This window comes from Macrosteles quadrilineatus, unplaced genomic scaffold (assembly GCF_028750875.1).
Source record: "Macrosteles quadrilineatus isolate MER2022 unplaced genomic scaffold, UCM_ALF_1.0 Scaffold_5__1_contigs__length_97177068, whole genome shotgun sequence".
NCBI lineage: Eukaryota > Metazoa > Arthropoda > Insecta > Hemiptera > Cicadellidae > Macrosteles > Macrosteles quadrilineatus.
In genome coordinates this window covers 6,395,911-6,410,689 of record NW_026542598.1, presented here as the reverse complement: position 1 = coordinate 6,410,689, position 14,779 = coordinate 6,395,911, and the positions used below count along the sequence as shown (strand labels likewise).

The window sequence follows — 14,779 nt, the reverse complement described above, 5'->3', positions numbered from 1 at the left end:
GTTCTTGAGTTTTGATAACCGGGAAATAGACCTTGAATCAGTGTTGTATATTGCTGGGAAACTTAAATTTTTTAAATGAGCGTTTTCAGTCGAGACTCGGCACACGACCGACGCGCGTCTACTTGTCTATAGTAAAAATAAAAGTAGGCCTACTGTGTATTTATGTTTTATTCGTCATGTGTATAAGTGTACAGTTCGTGTATGTGTTTCAAAAACTCCAAGACGTACCTAATGGGGAAGCTCAAGACCTTTAGGACTGATGATGGCGATTTAATTTCGCCGAAATACATCTTCTGTAATAGGATACATTAGGATCGACGAGCGGACACAGGTAATTTAGCCTTTTATTGATTGTCATACCGATCCGGAACAACAACAAACGACATAAAATGAAGTTATGTATAATAGTTTGGCCAGCATATCTGAAAATATGCAAACCAACTGCTGTTCTTTATATAAGAAGGTTTTTAACTGATTACTATAAGATCCCCGTGCGTAGAACGGGTACACAGCTAGTACCATATATAAAACATGCTTAGACTATGTTAATACTTATGAAGTCAAATGGGGTGACAACTAGTATCATTAATGACTGATTTGAGGTGCAAATTACAAAGAATCTACTCATCCTGTAAATTTCCAACTGTGTTGCCTACTATTCTGGTCTATTCCAACTTCTTAGTTGCACACCAGACCTTGTTTAGACAGTTGAAAGCCGTTGATCGGACCAAATGATCTTTGAAACTAATAACACTGGTAATCTCAAACTTAACTTAGTTGTTTTAAACTAGACTCTCAGGTTGTTTTTCGACTGGAAAGGCATATTCTTAGAAACAATGAGCTTTAAGATGGGTGGGATTGGGTGTCTTGCTAGCGTAGTGGTTAGCGTCCCGGAGGGACGGGTTCATTCCACGACACATCCACTAAACATGCCTAATGGGTTTGGACCGCTTTCCCTTAAAAGCATTTGAATTAACTTCATTACAAAAATGCCCCCTGGCGTAAAGTCGAGCAAAATAAAAAAATAAAATATGTTTTTCTACCTAGCACCAAATCTTTGGGTAGTTTTAAGCTATCCACCAACATCAGCTTAGTTTAGGTGACTAAGGCTCCTTGTTTACTCTGCGGCCCGCCACACGCCGCTACGACTTGCAGCTTGGTAAGTGCATTGGGTTAAATGAGAGCCTTTATACTAGAATAAGCATTGAGTTATATGTGAGCTTTTACTCTACGACTCCCCCAGCTCACTGTCAAATCCTGCCAACAAGATAATATTTCTCTTCAGTGGAGAAGTTGATTCCTTGCAGTAATGCAAGAACAATGAGAAGAAACTCGCAAACTTCCTCCCAAACTATGAAAAAAGTTCATTAAACCTTATAATGGACCAAATAAAATAGCTGTAGAACTTGTATCATCCCACAAAAGTTAAAATATGTTTCAGAATGCATCATAGTTAGATCTCGATAGATTTGTCATGTAAAAAAATCAGTGTCTTTTTGTCTTTAGCTTCAACATCATATGCCACAGCACCTGGATTAGAAGCTCTGTCATTTCAAACTCATTAAAAATCCCTATCCTTCTAATGATGAGTAGAATTGCTAACATTAGTAGTCCTAACGTCCCCACCACTGCCACAGCCGCTGCAAAAACAAGCATCATCCACCATTGGTAGCAGGGGTATGCCAAGATTATAAAGGAGCTAAATCATTGTGTTTTTAATTTCTTTTTTACAAGCTTCAAATAGAATGTTTGTCAAAGCTTGACCGTCTAGAAATGTTAAACTGGAATCAGCCTCTGAGGGGAAACCACATTTAAGAATATTTAACTTAAAAAATATAATTTTGCACCATCTTAATTAAATTAAACATTTATATCAAGTATCACCCTGTAGACAAAATCTGATCACTATGTTTTTTTTTAACAAATCTAGGGTTAAGCAAATATATAATATTTATGACCATCATTGGATTAGAGGTATAAGCTCCTGTGAATAGCAAACTGATTTCATAAATAACACGGAATGCACCACATTTAGAAATAGAGGACATTCTGTGAAATAGTATGAATTGGTTTACCGGTATGTAAAAAACTGACACGAGTTTCACTAATAATTTAATCTTACAATCTATGAGGATGAATTTTACACATACAAAAATAAGAACCCGTTCATTTCACAAATGCAATTCTTCACTATAGGGTACTGAATGTCTATGGGAGGATTTGTTCACTAGATTCTGCTCCAACGTCTGCTCCAATGGTTGTCACAGCAGTGTTGGCATCCAATAGTAGCGGAGTTGATGTCAAGCTGTGGAGCTGAGTCGTATACACCCCCACAACCTGTCAACCAAACATCACCGTTGAAATATGGGTCTTCTTAATGCTACAAATTTACATCTAGGCTGGATAAAAGTGTAAAGACTTTCATTCCAACACCCCTTTATATATCACAACAGATATACACTAGCTTAACTACAATTCTAAATCCAATCGTAAGACAGGAATATGGAGCTTATTCGCTATATGGAAAATTCGCTAAAACTAAAAACAAAAACAAATAAGTTGACCACATTCACACGCTCTATTTGAACAAATTCAAATAATTAGTCCAGTCCAATAATCACAGCTTCAAAATCAATTCTAGAAACTACACAACAGCTAAAAATATAAACAATATTCTACAGAACATAAAATCCAAACACCCACCTTGCCTTCTTTGTTGACTGGAATGCTAAGTCTACAATGTCTATCTACAACGTTAAGTAACATTAAGTAACAGACAGGACCTGAACGGTTCCTCCAGCCGTGGAGACGAGATCGCTGGGAGTGAGCGAGACGCTTTGTGGAGGGACTAGAGGATCTTCAGTCAGCATCTGATAGTTACACGGCTGAGAACAAAAGCTGCGGTTAGCTGGTAGAAATGTTAAATGTTTTTTTAACAAACTAAACTACAGGAAATAAGAGGAGTAATCCACAAACAAAAATTATATTTATATCTTACTAGCTGTGTGCCTGTTCTACAGACGGGATCTTGCAGTCAGTTTAAACCTATTTATATTCAAAATACCCCCGCTGCAGCAAACCTGCCGACTAAGCGAATTTCCATTTGTCTGAATTGATTTTCAGTTAAATATATTTTAATAACATTAGGTTTAACGAGTATTTAGGTTTTTGTTACAAGGAAACTAATAAAGTGTGTTTTTGAGTAAAATATTGATAGCTTAGTACAAAATAAATAAATTTGCCAAGTTTGATCAAAATATATCCATAAACAAGCGAACTACAACATTTGACAATATTCTCCATAAGAATAACATGGGAATTTTAAATTTAAATTTTTTTTAATTTTCTCCGTTACTAATAATTGAACAAAAATACTTTTATATACTAAATTATTTGTTTTTTTAATCTCTTTAAAAAGGTCTAAAGAGAAATAGGGGAAATTTTGTGTTTTGAGGGTCAAAAGTGAGAAAAACCAATTTTTACCCCATAAAACCCCCCATAAAGCCCCTTTCCCATGGTCCGATTGTGCTGGTTCGCGAACTCATTCAAGTTTATCCCGCTTGATACCTTTAAACCAAATTTCATCAAAATCAGACAAAAATTACTCAAGTTATCGCGTTCACGGACGTATATATATATATATATGAGTCTATATAAATATACATATATAAAAATTTTAACGAATGGTGTTTTTGGCCTCTGGGGACATCAAAATGAAAAAGTAAATCAATCCCGGGTCTAGGTCTTACCGTGCCACCTACGGTAATAGCTACTTCCCTATAGGGAAATTCGCTAAAAGCAGTTGGTTTGCATATTAAGTGAGCATTTTTCCAGATATGCTGGCAAAACTATTATAGGAATACATATAAACCTTCGCAAAATGCAAATACATTATTTGACCGTTTCAAGCCAAAACAAATGCTTTGCCAAAAAAAACAGCTTTATAGATATATGAGGCATAGCACTAAGGTAGGTCCATAATTTAAAGCTACTTTCCACACTGGTTAAAAGTAGTTATAATACAACCTCAACCTCACCATTGCCTACTTTATTCCGGTTGAAATTTTCATTTACTAAGGTGCTCTTGTCTTTTCCACAAAACACTGAGAAATAAGGACATTAATGCGTTACCAACAGACATAAACACAAATACAGAATTGAATCAGGACATTTGCTTCGCTTTAACCAAAGCAAAGTAGATTAAAATTAGTATTTGAAAGATTTGTTAGTGTCATCAAATTTTATCATATCGTATTAACTTAACGTGCAGTGATAATACCGTCTGTAATGACAATTTATATTTGCTTAATCTGAAGATGACCTAAAATGGTGTCAAAAATCATGGCATACTATAAGAAATGAAGTACTAAAGACAATTTAAATCGGTAATTTAAACGAATTAGATCAGAAACCGTTATAGATCATAAATATGAACAAATTACGTAACTGGTCCGATGCATTGACATACGGTTTAGGTTTAGAGAGTTCCATTTGAGCAATCAATGTCCAATAATGTTTACTATTGTGCCAGTAACATAATTTGTTTATGATTATGATCCATACCGGGTCTGTTCTAGTATTCGTGGGTAATTTACAATACACACGCCACGAACTATTAATACGTAAACAAAGTAAAGCGTTAACAATTCATGATAGTTTGCTCAAAAAATGTTTCACTTAAATGTGTTAACATTTTTATAGCATAAACTAAGATTTCAGAATTCAGACAGAAAATGCAAAACTCATAGAGTAAAACATCAATTAAATTGAATATGATTGTTGTAAGTAATAAGTTGCAACTCTAACAGTAACTAAACTGTAAATAGTGATGTGTTGGTACTACAGACAAGAGACCACCATTGTGTAATGTGACGGAATGGTCTATTCTCTGTGGTTGGTACGTAATAATGATCCTCGCTACCACCGGTTCTAAGGAAAAGTACCAGCACCAAAAACCAACGTTGACAGTTAGTTAAGAACTTTAGTAGGCCTACTTCCAACCAATTAAATGCTTTAATCAAGTCACAAGGTTATTAATCTCCCTTTGTTTTTGGATTTTCTCACTAAATGTTATAGGAAATCAATGTTATTTCCGATTAATTGCATTATTTGTGAACAACTTTTAATGTAAACATATCAATGACAGATTGAAGAAACAACCTTTATCCGGACAACGGTTTGAATAAAAGATGATGTATTCTCAAAACAATGATTGTTATATCTATCTAGTCGGCTAATCATTAGGAGGAAAGGTGAAAAAAATTGCACAAAATTGGGGTTTTGGACGTTTGTAATTTTATTTCCTATGTGTAGCTTAGGCCATGTATTCTAGGGAAAAGCACTGGGTATCATCAAGAATCGTATCGAAATGTAGTTATGAATCATTGGGTAGGCCAACGTACTTTAATACTTTTAATTGAACTGGCGACCATACAAAGTAGGTATTTTAAGGTAAGCCAAGTATGAATGGAGATGAGTGGCGCGATCTTGTAGTATTGTACCCAAGAGATGCGCTTATGGTCCAGGAATTGCAGCACATAGGGGCGAGTATAAACCGAAAGTGACACTTTGGAAAAGCAAGTTTAGCAGCATCCGTAAACCTCTGTTAGGAACACAAGGAAATTGGAAGAATCTTCCAAGATCGCAGCAACATCCATCATCACCCACTGCAGTTGTGATTATTTACTTTACAATTCACACAACTGTCATTGAAGCACCGTGAATCAGTGGAAACCTTGTTTGTAAGCTAAAGGCGACGACAATGATAAAAATATGTAAGATTCCCAGCCCTATACAACAATGATTCAAAGTATTTTGCCTTGTTATCAAAACTCAAGTACAATTTGATAGGCACAAAATCTCCGGTTCCCAACCTAGACACTTTGGGATATTTTTGTATTGCTTCATAGTAGAAATACTGTTGCACTTAGTCAAGTGTCATGATTTTAGTCAATAATGTCAAAGATGGAACAAAGTCTCTTTGGAATCACAGGACTTAACACAATATTTTTCTGACTAGAGTAAGTGAATTAAATTATTTGGGAGGTTGAATGGGAAAAGAGAAAATCCCTTAAAAGACCCTAAAATATAAAATGGAAAAATTAATATCAACATCATTCAAAACATCACAATATCATAACAAGAACAAGTTATCTAAACTACTAAAGCCATAAAATGAACACGATGGTATGGTTAACCCTATGTTAAAGCCCAATTGTTATAATCTCAATATATACAATCAACCCTAACAAACTTTCATATTATACTGTAAAAAGAAGAATTAGAAACATATGTTAAAAGAACCAAAACAAATAGTACAAGAATTAGACTATATTGTAGAATAAAGAATTAAAATATGAAGTGAGTGTTACATTTATGTCTAACAAAAGTGTATTTAAAACCAGTTTATCAAAAACAACCCTAGGTGGATATCGCACGTAAATTTGAAGTAGGGTGAGTTATTTTTAGCGTCCCATACCCCCACCCCTTCAACCGACGCTACCCTCCTTCCAGCAGTGCTCTCAGCAGTCATTTGCCTTGTGATGGCTGCCTTGGTTGGGTCTTAGTGTGTTTCTTTATTTTCTTGCTAGTCGGTTTCTTGGATTGCATACATCAAACTTACGTGTCCAAATTACATATTGATACCCTTAGCGTCACACTGCATGACAATGTCTTACTGTATGCAATTCCTATGTGCGTCAAATTTACGTATTGATAATCTTAGCGTCATGCTATATGACGATACCTTTCTAGGGTTAAGACTGGAATATATATGCATGTAAAAGATGACTTCCACAGCTAATATACCATATAAGCAAAAGTACTCAATCATTCTCTCATAGGTTCAAAGAACGTGTATCTGGAAGATTGTGCAAGTGCGTTATCTGCAAGGGCCAGTTTACAGTTGGCTTATGCCTACTATTAGTAGATTCTGACCACAGCTACACAGATATACAGATCATTATAAATATTATTTAATTGCAGGATACAGTATATCAATACATAAATACAAATAGGTACAGTTGAAGATTTAAAAATAGGCTAGATATCATCTTGATCACCTGAAAATTTTAACCGTATGCCCGACAAGATGAAGGGTAGTTTTTTTGTTTTTGTTTTCCTAGGGAGAGGACCGAAAATGAATTTACGCACACAGGTGGCCTGAGAGACTCCTGAGAGGACCAGACTACTCACTACAAAAACCCCTCTCTACTCTGTTGGACACAGACTTGGGATTTTTTTCTCACATTTTGTCAAGTCAGGCCAACATGTAACCTAAGCCCTAGGGCTCCCACTGTTTCTGGCATTCTGTTATTAATTTATTACTTATGCCACATCTCCATCAAGGTCGATCTTCTTGAGGCAGGGAATACCCTGGACGAAGTGTGACACACAAGTCCAATTGTCTTCACCCTCCGCCATCATTAGGATGACCGTGTCAACCGACAGCAGTTCTACATTGTATTGAACCTCCAAGCAGGGCCTTTCCAACGCAGACAGCGGAAAAGTGTGTTCCTCGTCGTCGGGAGTGCCTGGGCAGTAGATACAATTGGGTGACACAGCTTTGCCCATCCTGAACAGGTACGATCGAAAAAATCTGTGACCTGTCAAAAATTGGGTGAGGACCCAAGGTTGGACTTGGTGAATCAGTCGCATGGTTTAGCGTCCCCGTCTCTCCTTTCCCCAGCTCTCCTGCCAGAGCCGGTAGGTGCACCGCTTCTTGCATGGTCCTCTCCGCGCCGCTGATATATTGCTTTCCCCTCTACCATCACAAGTTTGACAGGGATGATTCCAGCAACCACCAGGATGGAGTTCGGACACTGTTCGGTAGGCAGATACTACCCTTAGTGCTGCCTGACAATGCACTCGTGCAAGCTATATCCCGTAAACCTCCTCATTGAGTGCATCTGCCCACACTTCCCCACTGTGCAAGATTACGGACTACGGCTACGCAGGATTACGGAGACAACAGCCTTCAGCGACTGGATCGCGGACCTCCGACATTGGTCATTAACCGGCTAAGGGAAGAAACCACTTTAGCAGCCTCGTCCGCCATAGATCTGGTCCCGCCAGTTGAGCTTGCTGTCCACCATGACACCAAGGTACTTGACGGCCCAAGCGGTTCGGATTTCAATGGTCCTCACCCTCATTGATGGTGTCAATCCTTTTTTAGTCAAAATCACAATCTCAGTTTTGCTCAGAATGAGCGAGAGACCGTGGTCTGCTATAGCCTACATGCATTAATGGTGTGCATTAGACTCAATTTAGTTTCAGCTGGGCAAGCTCAACCCTATGTGCAGCTTAAGTCGCAACGTCTTCTGTGTACTCTATCAAAATCATTTTATACACATCACTTACGTTACTTACATATCACAGGTGTAACTTACGTTTTGCCCTTCAGTCCTATTACGTGGGTTTCTACAGCCTCGACATTTACAGCCGACGCAAGCTTTGTTCTCTGTGTAACACGCACATCTTTGTCCGCAACAAGTCAATTTTCCAGGTATTGCCGTCGCATTTCCACACCGACATCCTGTCTTCACTGCTGATGACGAACCAGTTTTCCCTCTTGTTGGTTTTTTGACTGGTGTTATTCCACTGTTTGTTGTGGGCTCAGTAACTTGGCTCTGAAATATTAAATAAAGTAAGTAATCACAGATAAGTTAGGTCTAGGCCTACAGTAAATGTAATTTCAATATTTTTAGTTTATGTGCAATACATAGGCCTATGGTAGACTTAACGCTTACAGGTGTAATGGTCAAATTTTATTAGAGGGGTTCTAGTTTTAATTATTTTAAGGCCGTGAAGGTTTGAGCGCGCTCGACAACAATGTCAAACATGTCCACGGCAAGTCAAGTCTCCTAGTTCGTGACTTGGCCGCCGCGACCTCGGGGCGCTGACGTAGACGTGGTGGGGAGAAGCCGTGACCAGCGGACAGTGGACATTTCTTGGGACAGTCGATGGCGAGCGCTTGTTCGCCAAACACCCTCCCTCAAGACCGGGCAGTCGACGGTGAGCGCATGTTCGCTACACACCCTGTCCTGAGATATATAGCGGACCTGCGGCGAGAATAAGTTGTGGATGCGATACGCAACGAGCGTGAAAATAAAGGCGATAACATTAAGCGAAATAAGTATTGACAGGCGTAAGTACTGCATTGTATCCTTACATTATTCGGATTATTTGACCGACACCGGTAGGCCTAACCTTTCTTTTGGTAGGTAGGCCTACCGGTCCAGGCTACAACCCGCGTGTAATTCGGTCCAGTAGTATGGTCAGGCTAGCTGTCATAAATTGTGCAAATGTTTTTAAATATTTTAAGATTAACCTATCTGAAAACATAACTTACTTTAGGCTACTTACCATAGAATGTTTTGGTGTTGGTGATAAAACTTTTACAGGAGATGGAGAATTTCTTTCCTGATTGTCATTTACCAACTCGGACGCTTTTCTTTTTATAGTTAACTTATTACCACTTCCAGCATGAAGCACAGAATACACGACAGCTGACCCATTATGAATTGATTTAGTAGTTTCTTCTTCTCCATTGTAAGTCAAAGGTATCGGTGCACTTTCAGGACTTGCTGCTACAGAAGCAGAGATAGTTTGTGTAGAAGTTGAAGCAGAGTTTGTCTGTGTTGATGTGGAGTTGGTATGAACACAAGATAGAGAAAAATTGGATGACTTAGAGGTTCTGAATTCATCAGCAAATCCCGCACCCTCTTGAATGAGATTTATAAGTGTTGGGTTTGAACCATCCAACAGATTAGTACTAACATTGTTTCCAGTTAAATTATTTACAGTGGATATTTTTTTATACATGGCTGAACTTATGATGTATTCACACAGTTTTTTGTAACATTGAAGCAATATCCTAAGTTGAACATTTTCAACGTATTTGTCATAGTCTTTACACCAACTACAAGACGGTTTCAGTTTTTTCTTCCCTCCTTTACAAGACTTACACACATGATGTTGACAGTTGGTTTCAGTAGGAGTGTATGGTTCAATCAACAGATTTCCACAAACTGTACAAGACAGGGACTGTCTCAGATAAGGAATTAACCTATATAAATCAGCCCAAGAAGTAGGGTCATCAGCATTTGCTTGCATTACTAATCTGCAAGTTGAAACATATAAGTTTGTGGCATTCATTATCTTTGGATTAAACTTTGAATGTTTTACGGGGAGGAGAACCGAGTTTTAAAAGCTGTGTTAAAACCTAGCCTAGGCCCCTAGTAGTTGTTGGCTACTTAGGCCTACTGGCAGTTCACTTGTCAGAACAATAATGTGTAGCCTAAAGTATCTGGGGCAAAAATAATCCGTGTGAGATACAATCTGAATATAATTCAATGATTATTCTAAAAATGAAGCGGGTCAATAGGCTACCTTCAACGTTTACCAGATTTATATCTAAATCTTTTAACTTGTCTGCAAGAAGAGAGGTTAAAATCAACCAACTGTCACCACTGTCCAAAATCAAATAACAACTATTCCTATCTATGGTCTGGTTTCACCTAGTATGGTTAAAGTTTCACCTTTAAACCATACTAATTCACTTCGAAAAATAACATAAATTGTGTTTTAAACTTAATTTTAAAAATCAAGAATACAAGACGCCGTGACGTATATACACAAAACAACAAACATGAACTTACTGAACGAACATCCAATCCACTCCACCCCCACCGCACTCACTCAGATTCAGTTCAGATTGACAGACTCACTCCCACTCAGTTCAGTACTCATATCAGCCAGACAGCTCAAGCACGGCCACTAACTCTAGGCCGCGGCCTGGTAGAATTGAAGACGTTGTTAGTGGTGTTGTCCAGTGAGACGTCTCATGAGATAACATGGCAGACAGGTGAACCAGCTCATTAATTAATTCGCGTATTAATCATTTAAATTGAAATCTACGAACATAAATTTATTAAATGATTGAAAATAAAATATATAGAAATGAAAACCAAAACAATGTTTATATATTTTAAAATCGACTTTTGTACATGAAATTGGAGTCAATATTTTTATAGCCCAGTGGCCAGTAAACACGCTTTTGTACTATTAAAAAATGCACAAACTACCACTAGCCGCCTCCAAACAAAACAGCTGTTACAACCCTACTTGCGATGTTGCCACTTCGAAGGCCACGGCCTGGAGTTAAAGGTGGCCGTGGCTCAAGCATGACCGCCTTGGCTCAAGCCACGGCCGCCTTTAACTCCAGGCACGGCCACCTTTAATTCCAGGCCGCGGCCTGATAGAATTGGCAACGTGCAAGTGGTATTGTTTACTGTCAGACGTCCCATAAGATAACTTGGCAGACAGGTGACACCCGCTCATTAAAGAGCAATTTATGCAATAATGGATAATTTTTCACAAGGTTTCTTATCATGACGAACATTTTAACTTATATAGGCTTAGGTCAGTAGTCCAAAATTGGACACAATTTGATACAATTTTGGACTACTGACGGAGGTAAGCCTATATAAGTCATTATTCGTAGTCCAGGGGCTATCAGAATGAATAATATGAACATTTTAAGTAGTTGGTTTATGGGGGTGTGACTTGCAGTTTTCTCAAAAGTTCATGGACGTACTTTGGGATTTATATAGGTATACTAGCAGTTACCCGGCGCGCGTTGCCACGCTTAACAACTAAGTTATTATTTTAAATGGTAATTTGTCCTTTACGATGAATAATAAAAATGTATACTAAAAATAAAAATAGAATATTTTACTTAATTGCCAGTGGATAAACAATGTTGTTGTTTGTTCATTTGGTATATAAATATATTAGTTTTTTGGCGTACCTACCACCACGGGAGGGCGCAACACAGCTGTCCGTGTGAAAAGAATGCATCTATATAAATAAAATTAGAGTTTTGTCTGTACATTGCTTAGAATAATGAACTTTTTGGTTATTTTTACATTTCATAGGTCAGAGAAACCGAATCAAACCTTATCTCAATTTCTGTCTGTCTGTCTGTCTGTCTGTCTGTCTGTCTATCTGTCATTCTCTTGGTAACGCTAAAATACGCACTTTATTACAACTACTCCTCAATAACTATAGCACTGTCCCGCCTGAAACTTATTTTCCAAATACTATACATATATGAGATGGTTTTAGACGTATTTCATCGAATATGAGACAGTTAGATATTTAACAGTAAACCCTTGAAAATCAAGTTTTTGTCGATTTTTGACGTGGAATTTCTGGAAGCCCATGTTAACCTTATGAGAAATGAAATTATTGAATCTTAACAGCTGTTTCAATTAAACAAGTTGGTTCTGTTCTGTGATGTTCAATAGCATTAAAGTTACAAGGATTACCAACAGGGTGCAGCACTAGCACTATTATTTCTTTTACATTTATGACAACAGCTAATTTGCAACCTGGAGGCGAGTGAGCGTAGCGAACGAGCTAACCTGAAGGCAAGTGAGCGTAGCGAACGAGCTAACCTGAAGGAAAGTGAGCGCAGCGAACGAGCTCCAACATACAGGTGAGTGAGCGTAGCGAACGAACTTCAACCAGGACGTGATTGAGCCATGCAAACGAGATCAGATAGTAAAAATAAAAGTAAGCCTACCGTTATAGGATCGACCGGCAGACACAGAGGTAATTTAACCTTTTATTGATTGTCATACCGATCCGGAACAACAAAAAACAACATAAAATGAAGCTATGTATAATAGTTTGGCCAGCATATCTTAAAATATGCAAACCAACTGCTGTTCTTTATATAAGAAGGTTTCAACTGAATATTATAAGATCCCCGTGCGTAGAACGGGTACACAGCTAGTATTTTCTAAATTTAAACCGACGATAGTCAGGGATTGTCATATGGCCTTAAAATGGTGATTGCGAAAGCAAAGACACAAAGAAAATTGTGGTTGCTTAAATTCAGAGGGAATTCGGATGAATTCATCAGTATTCTTGGGATTAAGACTATTTCTCCTTTAAACTTACAACTGATAATTTTTGCTTCAATCAATTTTAGTGTAATTTTTTAAATCTTCAGTCTGGTAACGTTGCACAGCTTCGCCGGATTTAAGTTTCGCTTAGTATTATTGGAGTTCCTTCTTTTAATGACAGTAATGTGGTGGGTTTATTACAAATTGAGATACATTTGAATACCCGAGATAGCACGCACAATTATTATATTCACTTAATAATTCATATTAGATTGTGTGGGTAAAGAACAAAAGATAAAAATATTAATGCATTGCCATTCCTTTTATTGTTTATAATACTGTGATTTAAAGGTTTTTATGTTTACATATTTAACATTGGATAATTTAAACATTGTTGAGTGCACAGGTGTGCTGCCATTGGGGTTTAATATATTTGGACTTATTCAAATAAAGTAAAATAGTTTTCTGTACTGCACTCTGTGGAAATATTGTGGCACTATTTCAAATCATGACTAATACGCTTGCTGCATGTACATCATGTCCCTAGTAGCACAAATATGTATTTTATAAATATTTTATAGCCTATATTAAAAGTTGTATTTGAAAAAACCTCAGGGTGTCACAAAAAAGTGTGATGGGCTATACAGGACCTAATTCTACATGCAAAAATAAGTCAAAAATGAAGAATAATTTTTTTTGGATTTCGGCTTAGTTTAGCCGTAATCCGCCATTTTGTTTTTTGGGGAAAATATTTATTATTTCAAAATCCCTTTCAGATATTTTTACGAAACTTGGCAAAATTGTTTACACTATAGTAAGTAACATTTATAAAAAAAATTATTATTTTAACTTTCCAAATTTCAAAATGGCGGCCGTTTGAATTTTTTAATGACAAATTTCATGAAAACCGGTACCTAAATCAAAATTTTGTAAGACACAAAAGTTTTAGTATTTTTTATGACAAATCCAACAAAACAAAAATGAATAAAATCGGTTCATAAATAAAGAAGCTGTGTTAATTTTAGTAATTTAGACTGAAATTACTTAATACGTTACATACACGATTACATTACATTTAATACATTTTAATATTAATAATTTCAGTCTAAATTACTAAAATAAACACAGCTTCTTTATTTATGAACCGATTTTATTCATTTTTGTTTTAAGTCCTCCGTCCCAGGTTCGAGACCCATCCCGGTCACAAAAATTTTATCGAGTTTTTTTTCAAAATTTGTTTTAATGAACTATTTAATCAATTTACTCAACTGATTATTGTGCTTTTCATACTAAATCTTTATTATTTTGTGTTTTTATGTTTAGGCCCCATGGGATGTTTGGAAGTGATATTAAATACATTTTTTATTTAAATATTATTCACTAAAATATATTATTGAAACATTTTTTTTAAATATTTCATAGATTCAAAAAAATATTTTTTATATATTTAATATATTTTAAATATTATATAAAATTGACATTAATACACACTTGAGATATATAAAAGAGATTTTAAATATATTTATTCGTATGTATTTAATATTTATTTTGTGCTACTAGAGGTTGTGATTAAAGATACGCCTTGATTCAAACCCACAAAACAGTTGCCGGGTAACATTTTTGTCTATGGTAACAGCTAGTTATATTTATTTGTAAATATCGTAGTTAAAAAGTCTGACATCGGCCCACTCAAAACCCTCTGGAGCAAAGCTCTTTTGACGGATCTGCACCAAACTTCACACAAACAATCCTTGAATAATGCTTAATAATTTCTGAAAGTTTCATTACAATCTGTTGAGGGGTTTTGGAGTATTCATAAGGTACATACATATATACATACATAGTTCCTCTTTTATAGATATAGAAGA

At 36.6% G+C, this 14,779-nt stretch overlaps 1 protein-coding gene across 1 annotated transcript; it reads right to left on the bottom strand.

Moving 5' to 3' along the window:
* Window positions 1–2,099: 2,099 nt before the first annotated feature.
* Window positions 2,100–10,635, bottom strand: LOC128994718 (E3 ubiquitin-protein ligase MSL2-like). Its single transcript, XM_054419455.1, has 4 exons — window positions 9,364–10,635; window positions 8,388–8,627; window positions 2,784–2,885; window positions 2,100–2,337 (listed from the first exon to the last, which is right to left on the bottom strand). Exons 1-4 carry the CDS (start codon window positions 10,153–10,155, stop codon window positions 2,209–2,211), a joined length of 1,263 nt encoding a protein of 420 aa, XP_054275430.1. The 5' UTR covers window positions 10,156–10,635; the 3' UTR covers window positions 2,100–2,208.
* Between the last annotated feature and the right edge of the window lie 4,144 nt (window positions 10,636–14,779).